Source organism: Antechinus flavipes, chromosome 4 (assembly GCF_016432865.1).
Source record: "Antechinus flavipes isolate AdamAnt ecotype Samford, QLD, Australia chromosome 4, AdamAnt_v2, whole genome shotgun sequence".
Classification (NCBI taxonomy): Eukaryota; Metazoa; Chordata; class Mammalia; order Dasyuromorphia; family Dasyuridae; genus Antechinus; species Antechinus flavipes.
This window is the reverse complement of record NC_067401.1, coordinates 171,648,106-171,676,039: the sequence shown is the minus strand read 5'-3', so window position 1 is coordinate 171,676,039 and position 27,934 is coordinate 171,648,106. Positions and strand designations below refer to the sequence as shown.

Sequence of the window (27,934 nt, the reverse complement as noted above, 5' to 3'; positions counted from 1 at the left end):
CCAAGGGACTACTGGGTAATGAGATAATATTGAGAGAAAAGAGAAGAGGATCTCAAACAAAATCATTCAGTCAACAAGAGTTTATTAAGTATCTACTTTTGTGCTACATACCAGACATAGTCTTAACCCAGATTTAATGGTCTTGATGTGGATTAAAGGAGGTTGAGGGAGAACAGTAACTCAGGTAGGAGAACCTAGAGTACATAGATAAAACATTTTCTAATCTATTACTATGTGCCATGCATTGTGCCTTTGCACTGGGAATACAAATATAAGATAGCAAAGTAGTCCTTATTCTCAAGGAGCCTACTTTCCAAAGGAATAATGCAAAATTAGCATGGTCAAGAAGAGTGATGAGAAAAGAGAATATCCATACAAGGAAAATAAGAATACAATTGGTAAGTGATATGTGGAGATCTGGACATCAGCAAGATAAGAGGAAAATTTATCCTTCAAACTTAGGGGACCCATGAGGGTTCAAGGGATGTTCAAGTTTTGAATGAAGTGGAGATAACTGAAGAGTAGGATCATATTTAGGAGACTTGTGTGAAATTGCCTAGAGGGCCAGACTCCAACAAGATAAAGCAAAAGTTCAGTTGTCTGAGCTAGGAGGCTCCAGAGTGAAGTCCCAACTTCTGGTAGAATAGGGATGCTCAGAGAATAGGACCTTAGGGAAGAGATACGAAAGGAGAAGCACACGTAGATGGGTTGCCATTGGCAAGCAAAGGGCCACCTCTATACTACACACTAAAGTGAAGAAGGAAATAGAGATGGTGGAGTGGAAGGGGAAGAGTTTTGGCAGAAGCATGTAAGATTAAGCTATAAGACGGAACTACTAGCAACATGAATTTATAGTTGGATCCCAGTCAACATGATATTGTCATTTCCTCTTGCTCATTAAAAAGCCTATATTGAAGGAATCAGGTGGTGGGCACTAATTCAAGGTTAGCTTTTTAACATGGAGTTAGGAGAAGAGAACAAAGATTTAAGAACTGGTAATAGTATAGAGTTGAACTGGTTCAGTAAGAGGTTAAGATTGGAAAGGGAAGAAAAGTATAAGACAAGGGTAAAGCACTAAGGCATGGAAGAATTAGAGGTCAGGGCATAGATGAAGAATAAGGTGAGGAATAATCATGAATAGGAAGAGATGAAAAGAGAAGATATGATTAAATAAAGGAATATCAGAGTTCTTAAAGTCAGTAGTATAACTATTTCTATGTATAACTAAAGTGAAGTGGACAAGTAGGTGATGGGAATTAACTAGATTGAATAACAGGGAAGTTAATATATTTCAGGGAAAAGGCAGAGGGAAAAAGAGTATTTCAGTTCCCAAAAGTGACCAGTGAATTGTTGAGGGGATATGAATCCAGACAATATAGACCAGTGTGGATCAAAATATAATGTCATCTCAGGAGAGTTAGATCTCAGTGAGTGCCAAAAAATAGTACAGGAAAAGAAATTGTATAGAATGAAAAGAAGTTTGTTGATTATCGGACAGGAATCTGAGAAGATTTAGTGGAAAGGGCAGGAAAATATGGAGTTTAACATCACTATAACATCACTGGGATAGAGTTGAGGTGTTTTGCAATGACAGAAGGAAACAGCTAGGGTTGAAGAAAGGGTATTTGTTCTCTGGCAGTTGGGATTCAGTGTCTCTGGGATAGAAAACAAGTAAGAGGATGATATGTTAACAATTGAAGAATAAGTCCAGAAAGAATTTCAGTGAGTTCTGATGATGAAAACAGGTGATGAGAAGATCCAGCCCTCTAGATTTTAACACAGCATTCAACCACAGGATTTGTCTTGTTACTGTGTTTTATAGGGAAATGTGCCTTATAGCAGGCATAAGCAGAAATGTGTTCCCAGTTTAGAAGATCTACTGTGTCCCAAGACTCGGTTTAGGACACCTGACAGAGGTATGTGGTCCTCCCTGGATACCTCTTGTGTCCAGAAGCCTAGCAACAGGGCCTAAGTTAGCATCCCGTTGCCTGTTTCACAGACTTTTTGTGGCTTTGGGTCATCCAAAAGCTTAGCATATCTTTCTTTCATAGTATTACCAGATCCCAATTTTTCTTCCATTTTTTTTCTTTTGCACATATTTTTACATTCCTTTTTTAATTAAGTTACTGTCTTACTCTAAGAACCTTTTATCCCTATTTTTCTTCTACTTCTTTAAGTATTTTGAAATTTTTTCTTTCCTCCAACCACTAATTTTTAGTAATTTTCTTTTGCTGTATACTCTTTTCCTAAAAAAGTTTTCTTTGCTTTGGCCTGCTTATTTTTTATCTTCCTTTTAATTCTGTTTTACTTTCTAAAGTAAAACACACACACACACACCACACACACACACACACACACACACACTCATTTGTTCTTTCTTTATCCTCTCTTTGTCCCTCATGAGGTACCAGATTTGAGCTCTTTTATTCAGTTTTCATGTTGTTGCCTTTGTAGATTTGGCCCATCTAGTTAACAAACGTTTATTAAATATCTACATTGTGACAGATACTATGACAAGCAATATAAATGCAAAGACAAAATTGAAATAATCCCCATCCTCAAGGAGTTTACAGTGTAGAAAAGGAGATGGCATGTGTCTATAATGGCATATCCAAAATAAGGGAGAAGCAAGCACTGGCAACTTTGGGATCTGGAAAGGCTTCATATAGAAAGTAACTTTTGAGCTGAGTCTTGAAAGAGCCTGGCTGAACTAAGTGGCAGAAATGAAGGAAAAATGCATTCTCAGTATAGGATACAACCAAAACAAAAACAGAGATAGAGGATGATATGAGAAACATTTAAAAAGTCAGTTTGATTGTAGAGTGCATGGAGAATAATATATAAGAAGACTAAAAAGACTACCTTTTGGAGAAAGGTAAGTTAAGTTCAGGATGTGAAGGGCTTCACGTGGCAGAGAGCTTATATTTATTTTCAACATAATAGAGATTCATGGGATTTTATTGTCATAGGACAATGACTTTGGCAGCTAAAGAGAAGATGAATCAGAGAGAGGAGAGGAGAGGTGAGGAAAGGAGACTGTTGGAGTGTTACAACTGAAAGGAAAGTCTGAATTGGGCAGTTGTGAAGAATAGAAGGTGGAATTGAGAATGTAGAAAAAGATTTGGCACCAATTGGCTATGAAGAATGAAAGTGAATAAAGAGTCAAAGATGACATGGAATGACAAAACTAGGTGATTGGAACAATGGTATTTATCCCTATGGGAAGTTTGGAAGAGGAGTGAGTTTGGAGAGATGGGAAGGTGAGTGATTTTGGACATATTGACATCTTTTCTTTAGGACATGGAATATTTTTGGAATTTTTTTTCCTTGCTTGGCTCACTTTTAGGAATAATTTTTGAAGGAAAGCAGTATCTGTTTGCAATTCTATGTGGCATGATACTCGGTATTTTGAATGACGAAGCCTGGCTCCACCACACTGCCCTAAATTTGAGCAATCTCTAACCCATCCCAGGTCATGATGTATGTCTTGCCCACCATTATGTATTCCAACTGTCCCTGGAAAGTATCACATCTCTTCTCTTAGGGTGTAATGCTACAGATGGAGGCTCAGGAATCAAAGAAAGTAGTTTCCTGGTACACAAACTGCTAGACTACCTACCATGAAGTTCTTACCTCCCACTTTAGCCACATATCACTAAAGAGAATTTTTATGCAAGAAGTAATATCTTTCCCTTCCACATTAGCATCAAACACATTCACCCTTCCAGACTCCTCCCACTCGACCTTTATTGTTACTGCTACCCCCATTTTTCTGAAGATTCTCTTTTGCTGAGAGAGGAATCAGCATCCTTTCACTGTTCATTCATGATATGGTAGGAGTGTAGCACTTATTGCCTTTTCTTTACTCTTTTTCTGTGGTGTTCTCTTCTTTTTTATAATGTGATGGTTCTCTCTGGGAGCAGGTTTCTTGGGGAGGTTTTCTGGAGGCAGCCTTAGTTTCAGTTCAGAGTAATAATCACTTCAAACACAGCCAGGAGTTAAAATCCAGCCCTTTATTGTATCCTTCAAAGTCTTGAGCTTCAGCCCCTAGCTCCCTCCGAATGTCTCCAGCCAGCACAAAGGTGGAATATAGAATGAATCTGTCTCCGCCTCCGAGAGTAGGCTTGTGTTGTTTCTGTTCCTGACCCTGAGAGCTTCTTGCTTATATGCTGTACACTGAGTACACACCAATCATTATACCACTGGGAAACCATTATTTGTTGTAGAATTAAATCAATTCTAAACTAGATTTAAACGTCTCCTGATTTCCACATAGTACCTTGTTTCAAGTTCTGGTCCATAACAACTCTTTGTAGGATCAGATCAATCATACTGAACCATGCTAAATTAGATAATTATTGTCTCTATCAACTCTAATGACTTAACACTTTGTAAGGATTCCAACATCTCCCGCTTTCTTTTAATTTAGAACATAAGGTGGTCATGACCTCCCTGACTTCTCAAGGAGGTGAGAACCCCCAAAAGAAGGTGATCACGCCTTCCCTGTCTGCTCAAAAAAGAAGTGAAAACACCATTAAAAAAAGGTGGTCACACCCTCCCTGACATCTCAGGAATGGAGATGAAAACACTAAAGGAAATGGGAAATCAAATCAGATTAGTCGGTTTCTGAAGAGGTTCATTTGAAACAGGTATACATAAATATGGGAGGTATTACACATAATAACATAAGCACATAGCAATATAACACAGGCTAGTACTAATGTAACAAATAACATGAATCAACATGAGAATTTATACATGCCCATAAGTCCTAGAAATAGTCCAAAAGGAATCCGTTGTCCATTAGTTCATGTGCCAGGAATTCAATAATTCCTGCAAGCTTCTCATCAACAATTTTTCATCTCAAGGAATCCAATGATTCCTGCTGGTTTTCAAGAATTGAAACAGTCTCTTCTTGTATTAGGGAATCCAATGATTCCTGAAGATTTTAAAGTTCTTTTAACAGTCTCATTGTCAGCCATGCTCTTTCAGTGTCAGATGTTTCTTAAATCTTTTCCTTTGTTTTGAGGTTTTTCTCCTTTTCTGTCTCTCTCCAGGTGCTCATTGCCACCCCTCTATTTTCTTCTCCATTTGTTTCCTTCTCTGTCTATAGGAACACAAGCAAACCCTCTCTCCCAGGCAGTTAACCTATCTAATTCCCTTCTATTTATCACTTTGAGGATTTCTCATCATCATCTGGCAATTACATTGGAGCTACTTGCACTAGACACTGCTCTGTTGGGTTAAAAAGCCTGTATTTTCCCCAACTGTAATCTCTTTCTGTCGTGTGATTACTTTTAGGCTGATTGATCACATCAGAGTCCTGACCTTCTAAAGACTCTCTGGGTTTAACCTCAGCTACCATCATGCCCCACCTGTCTTTTGATTGATATCTTGGAGCTGGGCCCTGCCTCTCATTTCTCTGGGTCAATCTACATTCTGAGGCCCAATGGAAGCCTCTGTGGAATTTTGGACATGGGGTTTTAGGTTTTCTTTCACCCTGTCTTCTCATTCTATCTCCATTTCTACAATGAGCTCTCAACTGTCCAACTTTTCCACACTGAAAACATCTACGAGTTTCTCTAGAATTCCTTTGCCAAGAGGGACCCTGTCTTTCCATATTCATCATAGTTTGGGTATAATAAGCATTTGTGCCCACTGTGGCACAGCGCCTTATGATCTCCTCTAAAGGAGCATCTTTGTCTAGTCCTCATATAATTCTTTTGCAAACCTCATTGGCATTTTCCTTAGCCAGATGTCTGGTCATTATTTCTTAGCTGCATTATCTCCAATGGTTCTTATGACAGCTGTTTGCAAATGTCCCACAAAATCCGCAAAAGGTTCATTGGGACCTTCCTCTATTTTTGTGAAGGCTTCCCCTCAATCTTTTTGTCCTGGGAGGGAACCCCAAGCTTTTATTGCAGCTTTAGAAATTTGCTCATACACTGGTGTGGGATAATAAATCTGTTCTGAATTCTCTCCATACTGACCTTCACCAGCTAGTTGGTCAGAAGCTATTTGTACATTAGCTCCTGTTTGCCTATTGCGTTGGGCTTGAATCCTACATAATTCATGATACTCTGAAAGCCACAACAAATTTTGTCCAGGTTCCAAATATGTCCTAGCTATGGATTTCCAGTCATTTGGGGTTAAGATTTCCTAAGACAAATTATCTAGTAACATTTTAACATAAGAGGATGTAGCCCCATAAAGAGTGTAACCCTTTTTCAAATCCTTAATTTTTTCCAAATTAAAAGGAGTGTATCTTCTCCCTTTTTGACCTGAAGAGTCAAGCTCTTAGATCATAATCAGATATATCTTCTCCTTCATTTTTTGTCTTAATTAATGCCTTTTATAATCTTGTCAATATTCTGCTTCACAGGAAATGCTTATTGTGTTTCTGCCTCTCCCCCTCCTCCTTCTCCCTCCACCCATGATGGGTTAATTGAGGGGGGTGGGGGTCATGAGATGTGGAATGATCTAATTTCTCCTGCTGTGAAGTATCACACTCAAAATTGTACTTAACTCCATTCTCATCTGATTCTTACTCCTTTTCACCTAGTTTAAATGGCATTTCCCCTTCCTGCTCTTTCTTCTTTTTCTTTATTCTAACACTTACATAATTTCTTATAGCCAGTTGTATTAAATTGTATGTATTAAGTGTGTCTTTGAAAATTGAGTCAGGTTCATTTTTATTGCAGAATTGACAAAGATCCTCTCACTAATTTCCACTCCATTGATTTTGGATTAGAATTGTAGTATTCACCTAGTTGCTCTCCTATTAATTTCCACTCATTTGGATCCAATTCTTTTTCCTTAGAGAATCAAGGACATATGTGCTTTACAGTTTCTAAAAGTTCAGTAATCTGCTCCAAAATTATAATCAAACCTTATCTTTTCATAACCTTGACAATGCTCTCTAAACATCTTCCTTGAACTGGAAAAGCAGGCTGTTTTTTAAATATCTGTTCCATCTTAGCTCAAATTCTACTTTAACTCTTTTAACAAAATTTCTTTGTTATATTCACCCTAATTTCTGGGTTGAGGAGACTTTTCCACTGGATTCAGGATCTGAGATCAGGGTCCTGTCAGTCTCACATTTGGGTGCCAAAATGTGGTGTTCTCTTCTTTTTTATAATATGATGGTTCTCTCTGAGAGCAGGTTTCTTGGGGAGGTTTTCTGGAGGCAACCTTAGTTTCAGTTCAGAGTAATAATCACTTCAAATGCAGCCAGGAGTTAAAATCCAGCCCTTTATTGTGTCCTTCAAAGTCTTGAGCTTCAGCCCCTAGCTCCCTCCAAATGTCTCCAGCCAGCCCAAAGGTAGAATATGGAATGAATCTGTCTCTGCCTCCGAAAGTGGGCTTCTATCCCTGACCCTGAGAGCTTCTTGCTTATATGCTGTACACTGAGTACACACCGATCATTATATCACTGGGAAACCATTATTTGTTGTAGGATTAAATCAATTCTAAACTAGATTTAAATATTGTCTCCTCAATTCCACTGAGTACCTTGTTTCAAGTTCTGGCCCATAACATCTCCTGTAGGATCAGATCAATCATACTGAACATGCTAAATTAGATAATTATTGTCTCTATCAACATTTTCCATTCGTAGAAATGTTTATTTCTATTCTTCTTTCACACAGATGACATTGATTCAGTAATAGTTAATCAGGAGATTTGTTGGTAGTGCATAAAATCAATTCTTCTTACTACTTTCTCCTGATTCTATAAGTTCTCCTGGTCCATTTAAGCTTCCCTCAAGTCTCTAATGTCTTAGGTCTTTTAGCCCTTTGTTGGTTTTTTTTTTTCTTTTTTTCTTTTGCCCCATAAATGTGTCTTTTGTTGTAATTGTAGTTCAGTTGTGTCAAGGCTCTTCATGATCCTGTGGACTTCAGCATGCCAGTGCTATCCACAAGATTTTCTTAGCAAAGACATTGGAGTGATTTGCTATTTCCTTCCTTAACAGAGTTAACACTTTTTTTTTTTAAGCAACCTATGAATATGAAATAATTAGTCATATTATAACTTTTGTACCTTCATCTATCCCATCAAATTTCCATATTCTATCCCAATACGTCAACAAAATGATTCCCTATATCTTTTCCTTTTATTCTGGAATATTCCTTCCCCTCTTCCACCTACCTCTCCCATGCACCCTCCCTCCCCCCCTACACACACACACACACACATACACTTTTCTATTCTTGATAACCCTTGGTCTCTTTCATTCCCTAGAATTTTCTTGGATCAGTTCTTTATTAGGCCAACCCCATACACTGACTCTCCTCTTTTCTCTGTTTATCTTCCTTGTTTCTTTTCCTCTTGATGAATCAGCTTTAATCTACAATACATCCTCTATATTTGAATTTCCCTTCTCTCACTACCACCCCTTAATTTAATCCAAACTTAACCCCAACTTTTGCTCACTTCCAGCATCTGTATTTACTCTTATTAACATACTGCTGAAATTCAGCAAAATGTGCTGGCTGGATCCATTATAAATTTTGTTATACTCTAAAGTGGGCCCTCACTATAAAGAAGTAATCTTTTTGTCTTTTCAAATCATTTCACCACCATTACAGCTTTTCCAGGCCTTTTAATATCTTAAATTTCCCATGATACCTCCTTTCCTTTTTTTTTTTTTTTACCGCCCCTCCACCTCAGCTGACAAATTTGTCTTATATTTCATTCAAGAAACTGAAGCCATTCTCCAAGAGTTCCTTTCTCTCTCTCATGTCACATTTCTTACACATTTCCTTCCATCCTCTCCTCCTTTGTCTTTTTCCTATGAACAGGTGCTCAAACAACTCCCTCTATATGTACCCTTGATTACATGTTATTACATCTTCTTCAGTAGAGTGTCCCCTCTATTGTCTTCATGCTCTCCATAATCTTCGATCTCTCCTTTTTCCACTGACTCTTTGTTGTTATCCTATATGTTTCCACCTCTTCTCAGCTAAATTTTTTGAGAAAGCTATCCACATTTACTGCCTAAGACAGATTCTATTCCTGACTTCCCCTCTCATTTTCTCTTCTACACCTTCTGCCATTTCACTTGCAATTTAATCATTTAACTGAAACTTTTGTCTCCATGATCACCAGTGAGCTCGTTATTGTCAAATCTAATGGTCTTTTTCTCAGTTGTCATCCTTTTTTATTTCACTTTACATCTTTGACATCGTCAGTTATCTTCTATATATTTTCTGGTTTTTAGGTTTTTGTGGTGCTGCCCTTTCCTGTTTTTCCTATCTAGTTGTCTGACTCCTCCTCCTCATTCTCCTTTGTGGCATCTTCATTCAGATCACCCTATCCTAAATGTGTTTATTCTCAAAGGGATGCTTTTGAACCCCGCCCCTCTCTTTTCCCTCTATCCTAACTCATTTGATGTTTTCATCAGCTCCCTTGAGTTTTATTAGCACCTCTATGCAGTTGATTATCAAATCAATACATTCAGCCCTGTACTTCTCTCTTGGTTTTCAGTTTCATATTATCAACTGCCTTCTGGATATCCCATACTAGATGTCCCCTGGAAATCTCTTACATGGTCAAAAGAGAATTCATTCTACCCCTCTCCCCGAACCATATCTTCCATATTTTTTTTTATTTCTATGGAAAGCACCACCATCCTTCCAGTGTCCCAAGCTTAAAACTTTGGTGTCATCCTTGGCTCTTCTTTCTCACGCCCCATTTCAAATCTGTTGCCACATCTTGTTATTTTTACCATCATAATGTCTTTTGTATAAATCCTCTTCTTTCTATTCATACAACTACTAATGACCATCCTGTTTCAGGTTCTCATCACCCTTTGCACAAACTGTTATAGTAACTTTCTAATTGGTGTCTCTGCCTCAAATATCTTCCTACTCCAAAACTATCATGCATTCATTTACCAAAGTGTTTGTCCAAAGTGGAGGTCTGAGTGTATAATTCCCCGTCTCCTTCATGAGTTTCAATGGCTCCTTATATCCTTTAGTATCCAATATAAATTCATCTGGTGGTCTTTTAAAAACTTTCACAGCCTTCTTACCTTTTCAGTCCTATAACTGACTTGCCTGCCACATAATATACCATCAGGAACACTTTCGTTTTTGCTCTTCTTCCCAAACAATGTTCCATCTCCCAACATTAGAATTTTTTTTTTTAAATAGCTGTCCCCTATGCCTGACATGCTTTCCTTCGGCTTTTCTTGATTCTTTCAATACTCAGCTCAAATCTCATTTTAATTTTAATTTAATTTTAATGTTTGGTTGAAGTTCGTAGTTCCTTTAGGTGGAAATGAGATGATAAATTGGCTTAGTCAGACACCATGGATTTTTATTTCTATATATTTTCATTTTTCTTTTAGCTATGTCCAAAATGAGGGAGCTAACAATTTTGCTGTGTTATACTGATCAGACAGAATCTGGAGTATTGTGGTCATTTTCTGGAACAGCAAGTTGGAGCATAAAATCATAAATAGACTATAGAAATAGGCCAACACTTTCATTTTTTGTATAAGGAAATTGAGGTCAAGGGACATTGTTTCTTGTCCAAGATCACACAGTAATAGCAGAAGTGATATTTTTTAAGCTCTTTCTACTATATCACAGTGCTTTAATATATCGGGCAAAAGTACAGGAGTATGTATTCCTGAAACAAGTCATGTGAAGAATGAGTTGAAAGACAGGGGATGTTCACCCTGAATAATAAAAGTAGATTTGATAACTGTTTTCAGATGTATGAAGAAATGTCCTTTGGAAGATAAAACTTACTCATGTGGCTCCAGAGGCTCCAGGACAATTTCATGGAAAGAACATGTTTGTGAATTTGGATCATTATAAAGAAAATCTTAGCTGTTCCTCTTGTGAGGAAGTAAACTTCCCTTCACTGGAAATATTGAAGTAGAGTTACATAAACACTTAAAAATGATATAAATGTGATTTATGCTTTCAGGTATGGTTTGGCCTAAATAACATTTATGAATATTTATGGAATTTATGGAATATTTATGGAAATAATATTTATGGAATTCTAATGTTTTCTCAGCCTAGCTTCTTATGTTTCCAACAATTTTCAGTTTGGTCAACAGCTTAATATACTTCTTTTCTTTAGAGCCTCCCAAACACTAAGTTAGCACTGGCAATGCATGCATTAACCTCCTCATCACATACATCTCTGAAAAGTACACTGCCAAGGTAAATGAATTTATCCACAACACTGAAAATTTCTCCATTAGCTGTAACCTATGGTTCCACACACAAATGGTAAGGTCCCAGACGGAGGACAATCTGTGTTTTCTTGGTGTTGTCAAGCCAAAGTTAGCAGAGGCAGCAGATCCATACTTTATTGCATCTCAGCCTCAGATGCATTGAGAGTACACAGTCATCTGCAAACAAAATTATATACCACCTCTCCCTCCACTGTAGCCTTTTCAAATTAAATAATTTGACATTACTGCAATAACTGACTTTGATGCCTTTTTTGTCCTCATTGAAGGCACCTGATAATATTCCTGAAAACATTATGCTAAAAAGCATGGGTTCAAGCACACATCCCTGTTTCACTCCCTTAGTCACTGGGAAAGGGTGAGAACATTGTCCAAACCCATGCAAGCATGACACCATGGGACTAACATACAATTCTGATAAACTTTTCTGGACAATCAAATTTTGCCATCATCTTCCACAAGCCCTCTCAGCTAACAGTACCAAAGGCCATGGTCAGATCAACAAACATTGTGTATAGACCACTGTTCTGCTCTTAGTATTTTTTCTGGAGTTTTTGGTCAACAAACACCATATTGACTGTTTTTCAGCCCTTCCTGAAGCCACATTGGTTCTTGGGTATATGACCATGTTCTAGGTAAAGAATCAACCTAGTGAAGAGAAGTCTAGCTAGAATCTTGCCAACAATGACTAAGTAAGAGACACCACTCCACTCTCTGCCCTAATAATTGTCATAAGACAAGCTCTTTCCTTATCTTTTATAGAGATGGACTGTGGAGACATCCTTTATTTCCTGGGGGATAACCTCCCAGGAGATTTCAGCTAGCTTTTATATTATCAGCTCTATCTTGTAAATCTCACCCAGAATGAAATCAATATCGGGCATTTTACTACATCATTACCACATCACATTACTGTCTTCCAGAGTCAGTGTCCAGTGGCAGAACAAATGTCGAGTTTACTGGTAATAATCCAAAATGTAATGAATGGTCAACTTGATATCTACAGTGTCTGACCAAGCAGTACCTGTTTTAGCCACTTTCATGGTCATTGGAACAAATTGTTCTCATCTACCATTCCATTGAGGGAAGTCTTGTGGGAGACAATAAATATTAGGGAAAAAATCAAAAGATTAAGGGGAAAAAAATAAAAGAAAATGTAATTTGCCATCAAAACATCAAAAATGGTATAAGTAAAGTTTAAGAATCAGTCTTTATAGAACTTAAGAAAAACTACAGCTTTCTGGTGATTGGTGAATGGGAATAGAAAAGGAAAGAGAAGGAGGCAGGGAGGGAAGAGAAATTGTTTCTTAGCTATTGTTGTCAATTTTGCAAAAGTTGATCATGTGCTAAGGCATTAGAATCCTTAAACAAATGCAGAAAAGTAGAAATGTTAAACATTGTATGCTGATTACAGTGCAGCAAACAATTTAATCAGTAAACATTATTTGATTTTTTTTTTAAATTCTGAACTTAACAAGTAGCAAATAAAACAGGACTTTTCTATATATGTAATAAGATTTTGAAAAGGATTGAATATAAAATTTTTGTTCTCTCTTACCAATATAGTTTTTCTTTTTAAATATTTATTACTTAAATACATAACTTTCCTTTATTTGAAGCTTTATTTTCAGAATATATGCATAGATAGTTTTCAACATTCACTCTTGAAAACCTCGTGTTCCAAATTTTTTTTCCTTTCCTTCCCCCACCCTCTTCCCTAGACAGCAAGGAAGCCAATATATGTTAAACATGTGCAGTTCTTCTGTACATATTTCCATAGTTATCATACTGCACAAGAAAAATCAGGTCAAAAAGAAAAAAAAATGAAAAAGATAACAAAATGCAAGTAAATAGCAACAAAAAGAATGAAAATGTTATGTTGTGATCCACACTCAGTTCCCATAGTTCTTTCTTTGGGTGCAGATGGCTCTCTCCATCATAAGACCATTGGAACTGGCTTGAATCACCTTATTGTTGAAAAGAGCCATGTCTGTCAGAATTGATCATTGTATAATCTTGTTGCTGGGTACTGTGTTCTCTTGCTTCTATTTACTTCATTTAATATCAGTTCAAATAAGTCTCTCCAGGCCTTTCTGAAATTATCCTGCTGATCATTTCTTATAAAACAGTAATATTCCAGACATTCATATACTATTCTCCAACTGATGAGCATCCACTCATTTTCCAGTTTCTTGCCACAACAAAAAGAACTACTACAAACATTTTTGCACATCTAGGTCCTTATCCCTCTTTTATGATCTCTTTGGGATACACAGGCCCAATAGAAACACTGCAGGGTCAAAGGGTATGCACAGTTTTGTAGCCCTTTGGGCATATTTCCAGATTGCTTTCCAAAATGGTTGGATCAGTTCACAGCTCCACCAACAATATATTTAGCGTCTCAATTTTCCCACACCCCTCCAACATTTATCATTATCTTTTCCTATCACCTTAGCCAATCCAAAGAGTATGTAGTGGTATCTCAGGATTGTTTTAATTTGCATTTCTCTGATCACTAGTGATTTAGATTTTTTTTTTCATATGACTGGGAATGGTTTTAATTTCTCCATCTGAAAATTGTCAAACATGTAACTTTTCATAACCTCTATTTGTCTATTTTTTCTTTCTAGTCTTCCTTCTCTTCTTTTCTCATACTAAAAATATCTAAGGCAAAAATATTTGTGAAGTTCATACTGTACTATGATAATTAATGAGGCAACAAGCACAAGCAAAAGTTAGTTCTTGACATTGGGGAAACTACACACAAAGTAGGGCTGAAGAGAGATTTGGAGAAAATGTAACTGCATGGTAGAATTGTTTCAGAGTCCAGAAAGAAAAAGCAGAACAAGGTGAAGAATGAAGGTTTACTGGCCTAAGCCTTTCTCCCACAAGGAAGCCCCAAGAGGAGGAATTCACCAATTTAAAGATGGGGCTGGCTTGGCAAAGGTTTTTCCCAGCGGGAGAAAGCCACAGTGATGAAATAGATATTCCAGGTGTGGAACATCCAAGTGCTGATGGAAGTTCCAGAATGAGGTGACAACTGATGCATGTTGTGGTCATTTTCTGGAACAGCAAGTTGGAGCATAGAATCCTAAATAGACTATAGAAATAGGCCAACACTTTCATTTTTTGTATAAGGAAATTGAGGTCAAGGGACATTGTTTCTTGTCCAAGATCATACAGTGATAACAGAAGTGATATTTTTAAAGCTTTTTCTACTATATCACAGTGCTTTAATATATCAGGTAAAGGTACAGGAATATGTATTCCTGAAACCAAGTCATGTGAAGATTGAGTTGAAAGACAGGGGATGTTCACCCTGAATAATAAAAGTAGATTTGATAACTGTTTTCAGATGTATGAAGAAATGTCCTTTGGAAGATAAAACTTACTCATGTGGCTCCAGAGGCTCCAGGACAATTTCCTGGAATCAAGAGGGGAATGAAAGTTGAGCAGCCTAGAACTTTTTCCCAAATAGAGATCCCAAAAGGAATTTACTAATGAGGGAAAGGTGGGAAGCAGCATAGTGGGGGAAGATATTCCAAGGTAAGGGGAAAGTTCCAGGGTAAAATGGCAGGTGAGGCAAAATGGCAGTTTCTGGAAAGTCAGAAACAAAGCCAGAAAGGATATGTTTGATGATCTTTCTTCTCTTCCTCTTCCATCCTCCTGGTATGCCCTATTCCCTTTGGAAAAAAAAGAAAAAAACAAAGCCTGTACAACAAAGTATGTAGTCAAGAAGAACAAATTCCTGCATTGTCCGTTTATGAAAATATATCATATTCTGCTTCTTGAGCTTATAATCTTTTTCACTGGTGGATTGTATGGTTCATCATCAGTCTTTTGGAATCATTGCATTAATCAGAGTTCTCATCTTTGAAATTCTTATTCTCCACAGTGATTTAGTCATTGTATAAATTTTCTCCCAGTTCTGCTTATTTCACCACGTGTGCATTAGTTCATAGAGAAGTCTCTTCAGGATTCTCTGGAAACATTCTTTTGTCATTTATAGTACAATAATATTCCATTATATTGATATATCATAATTTATTTAGCCATTCCATAGTTGATGGATACCCTATTATTCTCCATTTATTTGCTGCTCTTAAGTATTTTGGGGACAGGCAGGTGACACAGTGGATATAATTCTGAGCCTAGAGTCAGGAAAACTCTTCTTCTTGAGTTCACATCCTCCCCTAGACTTTTACTAGCTGTGTGATCCTGGGTAAGTCACTTAATCCTATTTACCTCCGTTTTCTCATCTCTAAAATGACCTAGAGAAGGAAATGATAAATCATTCTAGTATCTTTGCCAAGAAAATTCCAAGCAGGATCAAGAAGAATCAGACACAACTAACTGAACAAAAATATCTTTGGAATGTGAATTCAGAAGTGAATTCAGGAGAATATTTATATAGTTTAGTGATTTTTTTGAACATAGCTCCAGTTTCCTTCTAGAAATCTAGTTTTCTCAATATATCTGAATTAAAGACATTTAAAGAAAGTATTTAAATTTTAACAGAGATGAAATCATTAAATCCTAAATAAAAAAATGAAATCATAGAAACAATAAATAATCAAAAAAAGGTTACACTAAAGATTTTTATCAACAAAAAAGAAACAAATCACTGCTCATGCAATTAAAAACTAAAAAAAAAAAAAAAAAAATCAAAAATCCAGCACAATAGCAATGTTGAAAATAAGAGAAAAAATGAAAACAAAAAACTCATTTAGTTGATTAAAAACCAATAAAGCAGATCAACCATTAGCTAATACTATTTGAAAAAGGAAAATCAAATTATACTCAAAGATGAAAAAGGAGAATTAATAACAGTGGAAGAAAAAAATAAAGTAATTTAAGTAACCCTATCTCAAAAAAAAAAAAAAAAAAAAGAATTCTCTGAAAGAATGGGGGCAGAGGAGTTGGGAGGGACCAAGATCAGATAAAAAAGAGAATTCTATCAGATGTACAAAGAATAATTGATTTCATTATCATATACCTTTTTTTCCCAAAAAATAGGAAAAAGAAGCAATTTGAAATTCTTTTTAAACACTAGAAACCATAAGAATGAAACTTTGTTTGCTGTGGTAAATAGTGTCTATCTAACAAGAGCATGTATTATCTGTAATAAAGAAATACTGTAATCCTTTCAAATATGGTCAGACTAAAGTAACAATAGCCATTGTCACCTCTGTTTTATATATTTCTCAAAATGCTAAAATAGCAACAAGAAATATAAATTGAGAATAAGTTAGATAAAGAAGAAAATAGTCATATCATTTTGACAGTTTGAAACCATAGTGATTTAAAGTATTTGAAACTATTTATGATTTAATTAAGGCAATAGATTTTTTTCAATCTGTATATTGCCAACAACAAAAACCAAGAAGTGACTAAAAAGAAATCTCATTTGGAAAAATTGCAGAATATATAAAGTATTTGGAAGTTTGCTTATGAAAACACCCAGAAGAGTCATGTAAATACTGCTACAAATTACTTTTTACAGAAATAAAGCCAAACAAGTATTTGGAGGTATTAATTTTTCAAAGTTGGGCTGTACCTATACTTCACAGAGCTGCCGAATCAATATTTCTAAAGCTCTAGTCACTACTTTGTTTAGCTTTTAAAGCCTTTCAGTCTGGCTTCAACCTAGTTTTGTTTTGTTTTGTTTTTCATAAACTCTGCATTCCAACCACAGCCATCTTTGTGTTACCTATACACAATGTTCTATATTCATTTTCCATAACTTTTTACAGCTATTCCCCATTTGAGAGGCAGCTAGTTGCACAGTGGTGGATCTGTACTCAGGAATACCTGAGTTCAAATCCATCCTCAGACAAGTAATAACTGTGTGACCTTGGGCAAGTCACTTAACTTCTGTTTGTCTCAGTTTCTTCAACTGTAAAATAGAAATGATAGCTTCTGCCTTATAGGTCATTGTTATGAGGGTCAAACAAAATAATGGTTGTAAAAGGTGCCTAGCACAATGTCTGGTGCATGGTAGTTGCAATACAAATGCTTATTATTCCTTAACTACTTTCCTACTTTCATATCTATAAAACACTCTCTTCTCATTTACACATTCTACATTGTAGAGATCCCAATATTTTAGAATCTCTAACTTCTGGAAAACTCAGTTGAAGTATTAACTTCCTACACAAGACTATTCTGATCTGCCAGATAGTAATATGCTTTTCTTGAAAATTATGAAAAGTTTATCTAAATATCTTAAACCTACATCTAAGGGTTTCTTTGAAAAGCAGTCCTTTAACTGAGAAAGAGTTTAGTACTGTTTATTGATTTAATGATTTCTAGGAATGAACTACTTAAAAACATTTGAAACTTAAGTATTTTCAGCTTCGATATCTTTGACATTCCTTATACAATTTTGTACAAATCAACTACAGACAATTCTTGCTTTATCTGCTAAAGGGTCAGTAGTGCACACAAGACCCCAGGCACTGAAGGGAGGTGGGGGGTAATAGGAGGAAGCCATGTGGAACTCCTTGAAGAAAGAGGTCTGCAGAATTGGTCCTTATTTATGAATTCATAATTCATAAATTAACTTTAAACAAGAACTGGTTATGTTGTTGAAATGAATGAATCTGCAGTCTTCAGCTTCACTCTCTCTTCCAGAGTCATTGAAATCCAGTAGCAAGATAAAAGTCAAGATTGCTGAAGACTTAGTCACTTTTAAAGATAGCTGTTTTTGAAGACAATTTGAACTATCCAAAAATATTGCCTGTGTAATGATTCATATTGGAAGTTTTCATTTTTCGGATTACTTTATCTTTTAGAACTTTTCATCTTTTAAAAGTAGATGTATTGAAATTTGATTCTTTAAATTAGCATCTCTTCCTATTTTTGTTCAAATTATGCTTGTGTCATCCCCAAGGGTAATGTTATAAAAAAAGATAATGTCTAAGGATTATAGTGTATGCTTATTTTTTTTTCTCTTTCCCATAATATGACTAAGATTGTTGGAAGATAGCTATTGACAAAAGTCCTAGAGAAAAAAATATATGGACTGAGCTGGGTAAAAAGTCAGATATGTAACTAAAGGAAGAAGCAGGATTCTCCTATTAGACGGCATTTTAAAGAGCTATGTCATACATCATGTAATATATCATTTGTTTGTCATTTTAGGCTGCTATTAAATTTTGTGGAGAACTTTGAATTGTTATAAAATCATTTTGTAAACTGCCATTTCAAAATTCTGACCTGAAATCCAGTAGGAGTCTTTAGCCCTTTTTTCATCCCTGACTTGTCATTTATATTCCCCTTATATAGGGGATTTACATCAAAGACTAGTGAATGAATAAAGAAAGAAGAGAAAATTTAAGAAAATTATATTAATGGCAACAATAACATATAAAGAATTCAAGAATGTAATACCATTTACTTCCATACAAAGATTCTATTCAAATATAGTAATTAGTATCCTTAAATATAGTTTTCAGAAAAATATTAATACAGTTTAATAGTTTCTAATCATATTTAAATAATTTGTTTTGAATTTAACATATTTATCTCAAAAATGAAAAAAAAAAGACATCTTTGAATATTGTTTAGCCTAATCTATAGGGGTAAAAATGAGACCTGTGATTTCATTCATATAGAGTGAGAAATTCCCTCTACCAGTGCCAATAGATACCTTCTTTGCAATTTATAATATTAGAAAATTGCCTAAAGCATTGAGAGGTTTAGTTAATTTGTCCAGAAATACACAACCATTATATGTCAGAGGTAGGACTTGAACCCAAGTTTTTCTAACTTCAGTGTCTTCTTTATGTCAACTACCTCAAAACCTACCATAGTAGTTTGATTAGTTAAGAGTATTGTTTAAATATTCAGTAAAATACATATCAGAAAAGAAAGTTATTGAAGATACTTAATGCATATCAGGGTTAGTGCTTCTCCTTGGACTCTACTGACTTCTTGCTACTACTCTCTCCCATATTTTGACCACTATTTACTAAATCCAGCCTTTCCAGTCTAATAGGATCATAGATTTAGAGCTAGAAAAAGCTCTTGTAGTTATCTAATCCAATCCCCTTGTTTTATATACTTAAAAACTGAAACCCAGAGAAGTTAAGGGATTTGCCCCTATACCTATAGATTGTAAATAACAGCTGGGATTCAAATTCACATGCTAGAATTTGAATGTTAGGCCATCTGGTGGCCATCCAATCCAACCCATATCTGAAAAGAATCCCCACCATAACATTCCTAAAAAATAGTCATCCATCCTCTGCTGAAAGACTTAACAAAGAGGGAATCTCAGCAGTTCCTCAGATAACTCATTTCACTCTAACAATAGATGTTAGGAAGCTTGTTTCTGGTTTGAAGTTGGTTTTGTTTTTTGTTTTTGTTTTTTCTTACAAATAACCAAGAATATCAGATTCTATAGAAATCAAGGAAGAAAGAGACTGAGAAAAGATAGTCAGTAATGGATCTTTGTGAGAGAGGTTTTATTACTTCTGGAGTGGAAATAGCTTATAAGATAGGAATGAGTAAGAAAAGATAAAGGCAAATGAATGTAGAAATCTTTGTGAGAGTCTTCTATCAATTGACATTTATTAAGTGCCTTTATTGTATTCTGCTACATGCTTTGATTGGGAAGACAAAAAAGAAACATTTCCTTAATTAAAGAACATGTGTTTTATCAGGACAGACAACATTTACATATAAATAAATAAATACACTAAATAGAAGATAATTAGAAGAGGGAGGACTAAAAGGTAGAAGAGTTTAGAAAGGTCTCATACAAAAGATGGTCTTTGAGACCAAGGGGAAAAGGATGCATTTCCTGGTATAGGAGATAGTCTGTTCAAAGATTTAGAAATAGGAAGTGGCGTATTGTGTGTGAAGAACAGTGAGGATAGTGTGAACCATGGAGATGGTGAAAGGGAATAATGTAGGAAATCTGCAAAGCTATATTAGATTGGAGCCAGGTTATAAAAGGCTTTGATAGTTGTAATCTTTAATTTTTTTTTTTAATAGGACATAGGGAAAATCAGAAGAAATATAGGTTTTATGGAAAAGAGTTCTGTTTTGGACACGAAATTAGGAAAGATGTGGAAGATTATCAGGTTGTGTCTGTATCTGTGTGTGTGTTTTTAAGATGGCAAAAAGTAACATTCCTGCTAGACTTTTGAAGCCATCTATATTCTGATTCTAGTCTACCTATCTAAACTTTCTGCTCCTAAAAATACTTATTAGAGTCAAATAAATAATCTCTTCACTGTTGCAGGACCAGTGCCATAATTATTCTTTCCTTCACTTTTACCCCAAACTATAATTCTTTCTCCCCTTTTCCTAGTCTTCACACTCATATATTGCTTGTCATTTTTACTGAATTAGTCTCATCGTCATAGCTTGTATCTTTAAATGCTGTCGTTTAGTTCTTAAATTTCATAAGCACCTATAGCAGGTATTTGATAAATACTTGTTTAGATAAGAAAAGGCAAGTTTCTCTTGATTGCACCAAAAAGTTTTCCTTACTAAGCCATAGATTGGATCCTAAGGAATACAGAGTAGTTTGAGTAGATAAGAGCCAAAAGCAAAATTACAAAATAATATTTACTTAATGTCTTTTGGTGATCTTACAAGATCTCCACTGAATTGTGGAATTTGGGACTTGACACGTGAGTTTGAGATCCCAGATTTGTCACTCACTGCTTACTCATGTTACACTTATACCCTTTATATCTCTGGAGTTCAAACTCATCATGTCAAAACAGAACTCAGTATCTTTCCTCCAACAACCATACTTCCCCCACTAAACTTCTCTGTTTCTGATAAGAGCACTACCATTTTCCAGATTTATAACCTTTGTGAGGCAGTTAGGTTGGCACACTGGGTCTGTAGTCAGGAAAATCTGAGTTCACATCCAGCCGTAGACATTTAACCTGCTATATGACTCTGGGCAAGTTACTTAGCCTCTGCCTCAGTTTCCTCAACTGTAGAGTAGAGATAATATAGTAGCTACCTTCCAAGATTTTTGTGAGAATCAAACAGGATATTTGTCCAAGTCTTACCAAAATACCTGACTCTTAGTAAGCACTTGTTGAATGTTTCCTTACTTCCACACCATGTAATCAGTTAGTTGCTAACTTTTGCCACTTATACCTCCCACAACATCTCTGACATCTATTCATTCCTTTCCTATAGCCACCATCTAAGTTCTGGCCCTTACACATCTCCACTGAACTATTGCAGTGGCCTTTTCATTGGTCTCCCTGTTTCATGTCTCCTCATTACTCCATCCTCGACTCACTCTATCACTTGCAAAGTGATTTTCCTTAATCATAGTTTTGCCACTCCCCCTACTAAATACAGTCTACTAGCTTCCTATTTAGAATAAAATATAAACCTTATTATTTGGCATTCAAAGCCATTTTACAAATTGGCCCCAACTTATCCTTCCAGCTTCATTATACACTAATATCCTTCATGTAGTCTGTGATTCTAGCCCAGCTGACCCTTTCTCTGATCCTCAGTTTCTTTGTACAACTCTCTTGTCATGTTCTTAGCACTGTTGTGTACCATGCTTAGGCTGGATTACGTAGAATCTATCACCTCCTTTAAAACCCATCTCAGGCACCACATTCTAATACATATCTTTCCTGATTTCCTACCTCACTCAAATGCTAGTGAATTCCATGCCTTGTACGTAAATAATTTGTATTTATTTTGTCTTATTCTATTTATCCTTATATATCTATATGTGTCATTTGATTGAATATAAGCTTCTTGAGAACAAGGACTGTTTCTGTGAGTGTGTATGTGTGCATGAGTGTGTGGTTGTATCCGTAGTGCCTAGCACAGTGCCTGGCACATAACGGGTACTTAATAAATATTTGTTGAGTAATGGATCTGTAAAATGAAAGAGTTAGATCTTCTGATGTCCCTTCTAAAAATCTGTGATCCTAAAATCTGCATAACTAATGTGGACTCACTTCTATTTTGTAAAGTAGAGCTTCTTAGAAAAAAAAATGGCTAAATTAGCTATTACATTTTGTTATCACTTTATAATTTGTTCATTTAATATATTGTTATATTTTTAAATTGGTTTTCCAGAACTGAAAGTGTTCTCTAAACTTTATTTTACACATTGCAGGTCAACAGATGAATTCGTATTCAGGTCAAATTATTTTAATGTGAATTTCAAGGTACTGTCCAGAAAGTTGCACTGAAATTTTGTGTCAGCTATTGCTTGAAGTAGGTAAGCCATCAGCTAGAACTTGAATATCTTTCAGTTGTACAGAAATTTATATTTATTGTGAATTGAATTTGAAGCATGGTATTATTATTACATTTTAAAGTTGATCGTATAAAATACAATTACACTTTTATATCTGATTTTTCTAGCTGTTGAAGCTTATGATTTAAGACAGTAAAGAATGGATTAACCAAACAAGGGACAGATGATGGGCTTATCCCTAAGAAACTGGCAGTAGACTATTTCTAGTGAGATGAATGAAATTCGGAGTTGTCATGTGACCAGAAAGGATTATCTCTTGAAGCTATTTTTTGTTTATGGATCCTCCTTATCTAGGTTTTGGTGTGCTTAAAGGGCACAAACTATTAGTTGCATAGTATCATTGGAATGATATTCTTTAGAAGAAAATCTTAGTTCTAAAGTGATCTAATAACCTTAGATGAAATTAGGGCACTTCCAGGAAAGGTTATGTTTAATAAAACTTTAGGGGAAATGCAACTTCCTTTTTTATGGCTTGAAAAAGTTATATAGCATAAATTCAACCAAGAATAATATAAATAAAGTTTACATCTTCCATGCCTGAATAATTTACTGTTTACTCTAAAATGTTTGGAGACAGTTGCGAAAAACTTTTGTTACCTTTATGGAAAATTATTGTGGATTTGAATATTCAGTTGAATATCATAAGTGCCAAAATGCCTGTGGCTATAAAAAATTAATAATAATTAGTTGTATATATAATTTTCTGAGAGAATTAGAATGTACATGTTTGTAGATCATCACAACTATTTATGTATATATGTTGCAATTAAAGATATTTTCTTTGCAACAACTCTGTGTAGTAGACAATACAAGTAATATTCTCTTCCATTTTACAGATGAAAAACTGAGGCTAAGTGATTTGCTCATGGTTGCAGAAAAACATGTGTGGTAGGATTTGTGAAATGTCAGTTATAACATTCTTATTTGCTTCTCTGTGAAGATTATGGTGGAAAAATATTCAGATTTAAATAGACTTCAGCATATTACAAGCGATGATTTTTGCCAAAAAAAAAAAAAGTATAAAAAATATTATCCAGAAAATATATTATCAGAAATTCAGATGGTATAATAATGCATTGAAAGCAACAGACAATGGATGATAGCTTGAATGTTAAAGATATCTATGGAATAATAAAATAACAACAGCAAAAAAAAGTCATCTCCATTATTTGGGGTAATCCTCTGCAGTGAATCTTAATTAATCAAGAATACTTCTAAAATATTTGTGAACCTAATAAATTTTTCTGTTCATTTGGATATTAGATGTCAAGTAATTAAGTTTGCTTTAACAGTTTTTTCTGTCATGGTCACACTCAAAAGAAATTTTTGCAAAGTATTATGATCATATTTTTTACCTCTGTACTCCTAAGCTATATATGCATCCATTCCCCCCCCCCTCAAGTATTTAATTACATTAACTTATTTAATATACTTTACCATCAAAACTCTTATTTATATTACAAATATTTAACTCACCTTAATTTTTTTGTTCCAAGATGTGAATAGCATATATTTCCTCGCTCCAAATAGTTATTTGATTTCAACTGAATTAAATTGTCTTTTCAGGTTTAATATTTATGGAATTTATTATTCTTTAATATTGCTTCCCTATTAAGTTCAATACAATTTGTATCTTCATTATGTTTTTCACTATGTTTGGCACGTAGAAAAATCTGGGTGTAAGAAATAATCCAGCAATTATATTTATATCTAATTTGAGACACATGCATAAAAAGATGCTACATGTTTTTATTTCTTGATTTCCAACATAATTTTAAAAATTTTCTGCTTACTGACGATCATCTTCCTATATCTCTTAGAAACATGTAACAGGGACAGGAAATGCAAGGTGGAATTAGAACAAAAAAAAAAAACAAATCCTCCATTTTCTTTATAGGCTATCCCCCAGTTTATCTGCAACTAGTAAATTCTGTTTGTTTACAGCATGGAGGGAGAAATGGTATAGAATGTGAAAATAAATGTTTGGTAAGCTTATTATGTGTTTCAGAGGTACTGAGAACTTATCTATTTTGCAAAATCCTGAATTAGATTATTTCTCTCATTATTTGAATATTTTTAAATCCTACTGTCGCTAGTTTTTCAGACATTAGCAAAATTTAATAAGGTATTATCAGAATGTTTAGGCGCCATTTTGCTGAAATATCTTTATTGATTTTATGGTGATAGTTAACAAACAATGTTATTTTCAGGAGCTGATGAGCAAAACTATTGATTATTGGTATACATAAATAATTTTATCCAGATTTTAAGATTCGTTAAAATTTTTATTAAATTGAAATAATAATATGTAAAGCAATCTTATCAATTTGACAAAAATATTTTAGGCCATTGAGTGAATAAATTAATAGCTTCTTCACTATAGAGATTATTTGATAGTATGTAGGAATTTTTAAATACAGAGAAATTTTTTAATAAGAGGTTGCTCATCACAGTTTAATGGAAAAAAAATAGACAAGGAACCAAGGGATGCTTGATTTTAATTTCATCTTTATTACATCCAGTTCTGAGATTTAATCACCATATTGGCTAACTAGAAAGCATCAGGAGAAAGTTACTAAGGATGGTAAGGGTTTGGTAAATCATATAAAAATAGTTGAGGGAGCTGGTTTGTTAATAGTAGCAACTTGTATTTGCATAATGCTTTATGACTTATAAAACTTTTTACATATATTCTTATATTCTGTCTTCTACTCAGCCTCTGTGACTGGAAAGCCCCAACATGCCTTTCTAGCTTAGTTATACATTGCTTTTCTTCCACTACTCTGATCCAGCTGGACTGAATTTCTTAATCTTCTCACTGTCTGTCATCCATATCTAGAATGTACTCCTTCCCCGTGTTTGCCTTTTTAATGTCCCTTGTTTTTTTGAAACATCAGGTTAAGCAGCATTTAACTTTTAGAAAGACCATTTCTGATCGTGCCGTCCTCTTCAGTTAAAAGGGCTCTTTCCTTATTTATTTTGTATTATAAGCACATGTCGTTACTTTTAATAAACATCCTTGAGAACAAGAGTCATTTGATTTTTTTCCCTTTGTTTCTCCAACTTCTGATAGAATTGGCAGAATTATGTAGGAACATAAATGCTTTTAAATTGATTATTCCAATTTTACAGATGAAAAAACTAGGTCTTGGGGAAATTAAATGATTTGCCCAATATCACACAGATAGATAGAACTGGGATTTGAACACAGGTCTTATAATACCAAATCTAGTCTCTTTTACACTATAGCTCAATTGCTTCTGTGATTCCACAAAGAGACTAAAACGTGAGAGAGCCATAACAAGTATTTATTATAGACCTGCTGTGGATTAAGGTTGAATTCAGCCTAGAGAAGTCAGATGAGCAGAATGATTATATAGTTAGGAGACTAATTAGACTTATTAAATATAATTTCTGAGTATAAAATAACTGCCAATAGGTAAAAGTTATAAACAGGCATATTTTAGTTCACTACAAAAATGAATTTACAAAGTTAGAATTGTGAGAAGAAATTGTCGAATAATATCTTCCAAACTAAGGAGATCTTCACTGAATATATTCAAACAGGAAGTGGGTTATTTGTCTATTAGTCACATTTTACAATAGTTTCCAATATTGGGAGAGTGATTAGAATAGATTACTTATAATATTCAATATAGTCATCTTGAGATTGATCATATTTCTAGAAACTAGAAAAGTATTTTTGTTACTAAATTTAAAATTTGTCTTACAATAAAATCATACTTGAGAAGGGTCGATTGGTCCGTGTTGATTCCATGTGTACCCACATTACAAGCAATGTTTTAAAGTAGCATGCTGTTGTTGTGTGCAATGAATCATGCCACTGTTGAGATCCAGAAAATGTCAGTCAGTGTTTACTATTCAAACAATGTCTTTACAAATCCGCACTAACTCCTTCAGTTTGCAATTTTTGAAGATCTGTTTTTCTTTTTTTTTTTCTATGACAAGAAAGAAATATATCATTTGGGGGAAGCCTTCTGTATATTTATAAACAGACTTTGAATAATTTGCTCTCATGTTAACTACTTAGATATTTTTTGAAGGGAGAAACAAATAAGAAATTGATGATTTGTCATTTTATATGTGAGACTCATTTATAATATTACTCATAGTAATAGTATGCCAAATATCTAGGGTTATTTGGAGAAAGAGGAAGAGAAAAGGTTGTAGATGTATAGAAAAAGTGTAGAAAGGAGGCAGGGATTTATTTGCATGCAGCCAGTTGCCAGTATGTGGTTGTTGTTTTGGCTGACTTTCAAAAAACAGAAGAAAAACAGTTACAGTGTTAATTGTAGTTGGGTCCTAAAGTGAAAATGTTTTTGACAGTTGGAAGAAATTAAAGAGGAAGAGAGATCGGTTTAGTGTCAGCTGTGATTAGATAATCAAAGCTTTAAAAATCTCCTCTGTTGCTAACATAACCTGGCATTGAATAATATGGGGGTAACTCCACATACAGAAAGGGCATATCCTAATTAGTACAGCTAAAGCCTGAATGAGCTTGCAGGTTTTTTGAGAGCACACTTGCACTGAGAGATTTTTTTGGCAGCCCTACAGGATGAGGCTCATGCTGTACAAAGCCGACATATTGAAGCTGAGAGCCCAGGCGAACATAGATGCAGACATAGAGGCAGCTCTGCACACAAAATAGCGTCTCCTAGGATGGTTGGGCGACACCTTTCTTCAGGTATTTCATTACCCATCAGCCTCTAATAGAGCAGGAAAATGTAACACAGCAAAGAATTAGTAAATAGCATGTGCTTCTGTTCAATCAATTTATTACATAACATTTTAGGAGCTGCAGTAGCATAGCATCCTAAACTGTTGGCTGCGATTCAGATTTGATAAAATGGCGTCTTAGCAAAAAGAGCTGCTTGCTTAAAGAATTGCTACACTGAGCATAAAAATGAAAATGTTAGCTACTGCTATTTTTTCCATGGCTTATTATTAGTATTTGTGAACGTCCTCCTTAATAATGTAGCAAACTCTATCTCTTTATGCCCTTTCCCACCCAGTTTTATTTTGAGTGTTTTTAAAGATTGTTAACCTAGAAAACAAGCTCATTTTAATACATTTTCAAAGAAAACCCAGGATTATGGGTTTATTCTTTTAGATACATTATTTTATTTTTACCCGTTAAACACCTAGTTGTGAATTTCATAACCACTTGCATTTAAATCAGTTGAAAATTTAAACATTTGTGTAGTCTTTGTCCCAATGATGGAATTTTGAATGCAAAATACTTTGTGTCTTTACAGCCATTAATTATAGTGAGTTAGCATGTTTAATTTTTTTAAAGTGAAACCAGTTCTAATATTCATAGTATCCCTCTGTACACATATCATTTAAATCATAGGATCATCCTATGATATTTTAAAACATAATGAAGCATATTCTAGGCTGAAGCATTTGAATTGTTTCAGCATCCTCATTGTCCTATT

At 34.8% G+C, this 27,934-nt stretch overlaps 1 protein-coding gene across 14 annotated transcripts in view; it reads left to right on the top strand.

The window, feature by feature from the left end:
- TNRC6C (trinucleotide repeat containing adaptor 6C) overlaps positions 1 to 27,934 on the top strand; it is a 281,153-nt gene that overhangs the window by 132,669 nt on the left and 120,550 nt on the right. For 9 of the 14 annotated variants that reach the window (XM_051995504.1, XM_051995503.1, XM_051995502.1 and 6 more), the window contains exon 5: positions 27,043 to 27,180. The exons of 4 other annotated variants lie outside the window; for them this stretch is intronic. In XM_051995504.1, coding sequence (XP_051851464.1) covers positions 27,043 to 27,180 — 138 coding nt within the window. Of the gene's footprint in view, positions 1 to 22,331; positions 22,437 to 27,042; positions 27,181 to 27,934 lie in introns of all 14 variants that reach the window. One more of the 14 variants, XM_051995515.1, reaches the window with a different exon arrangement.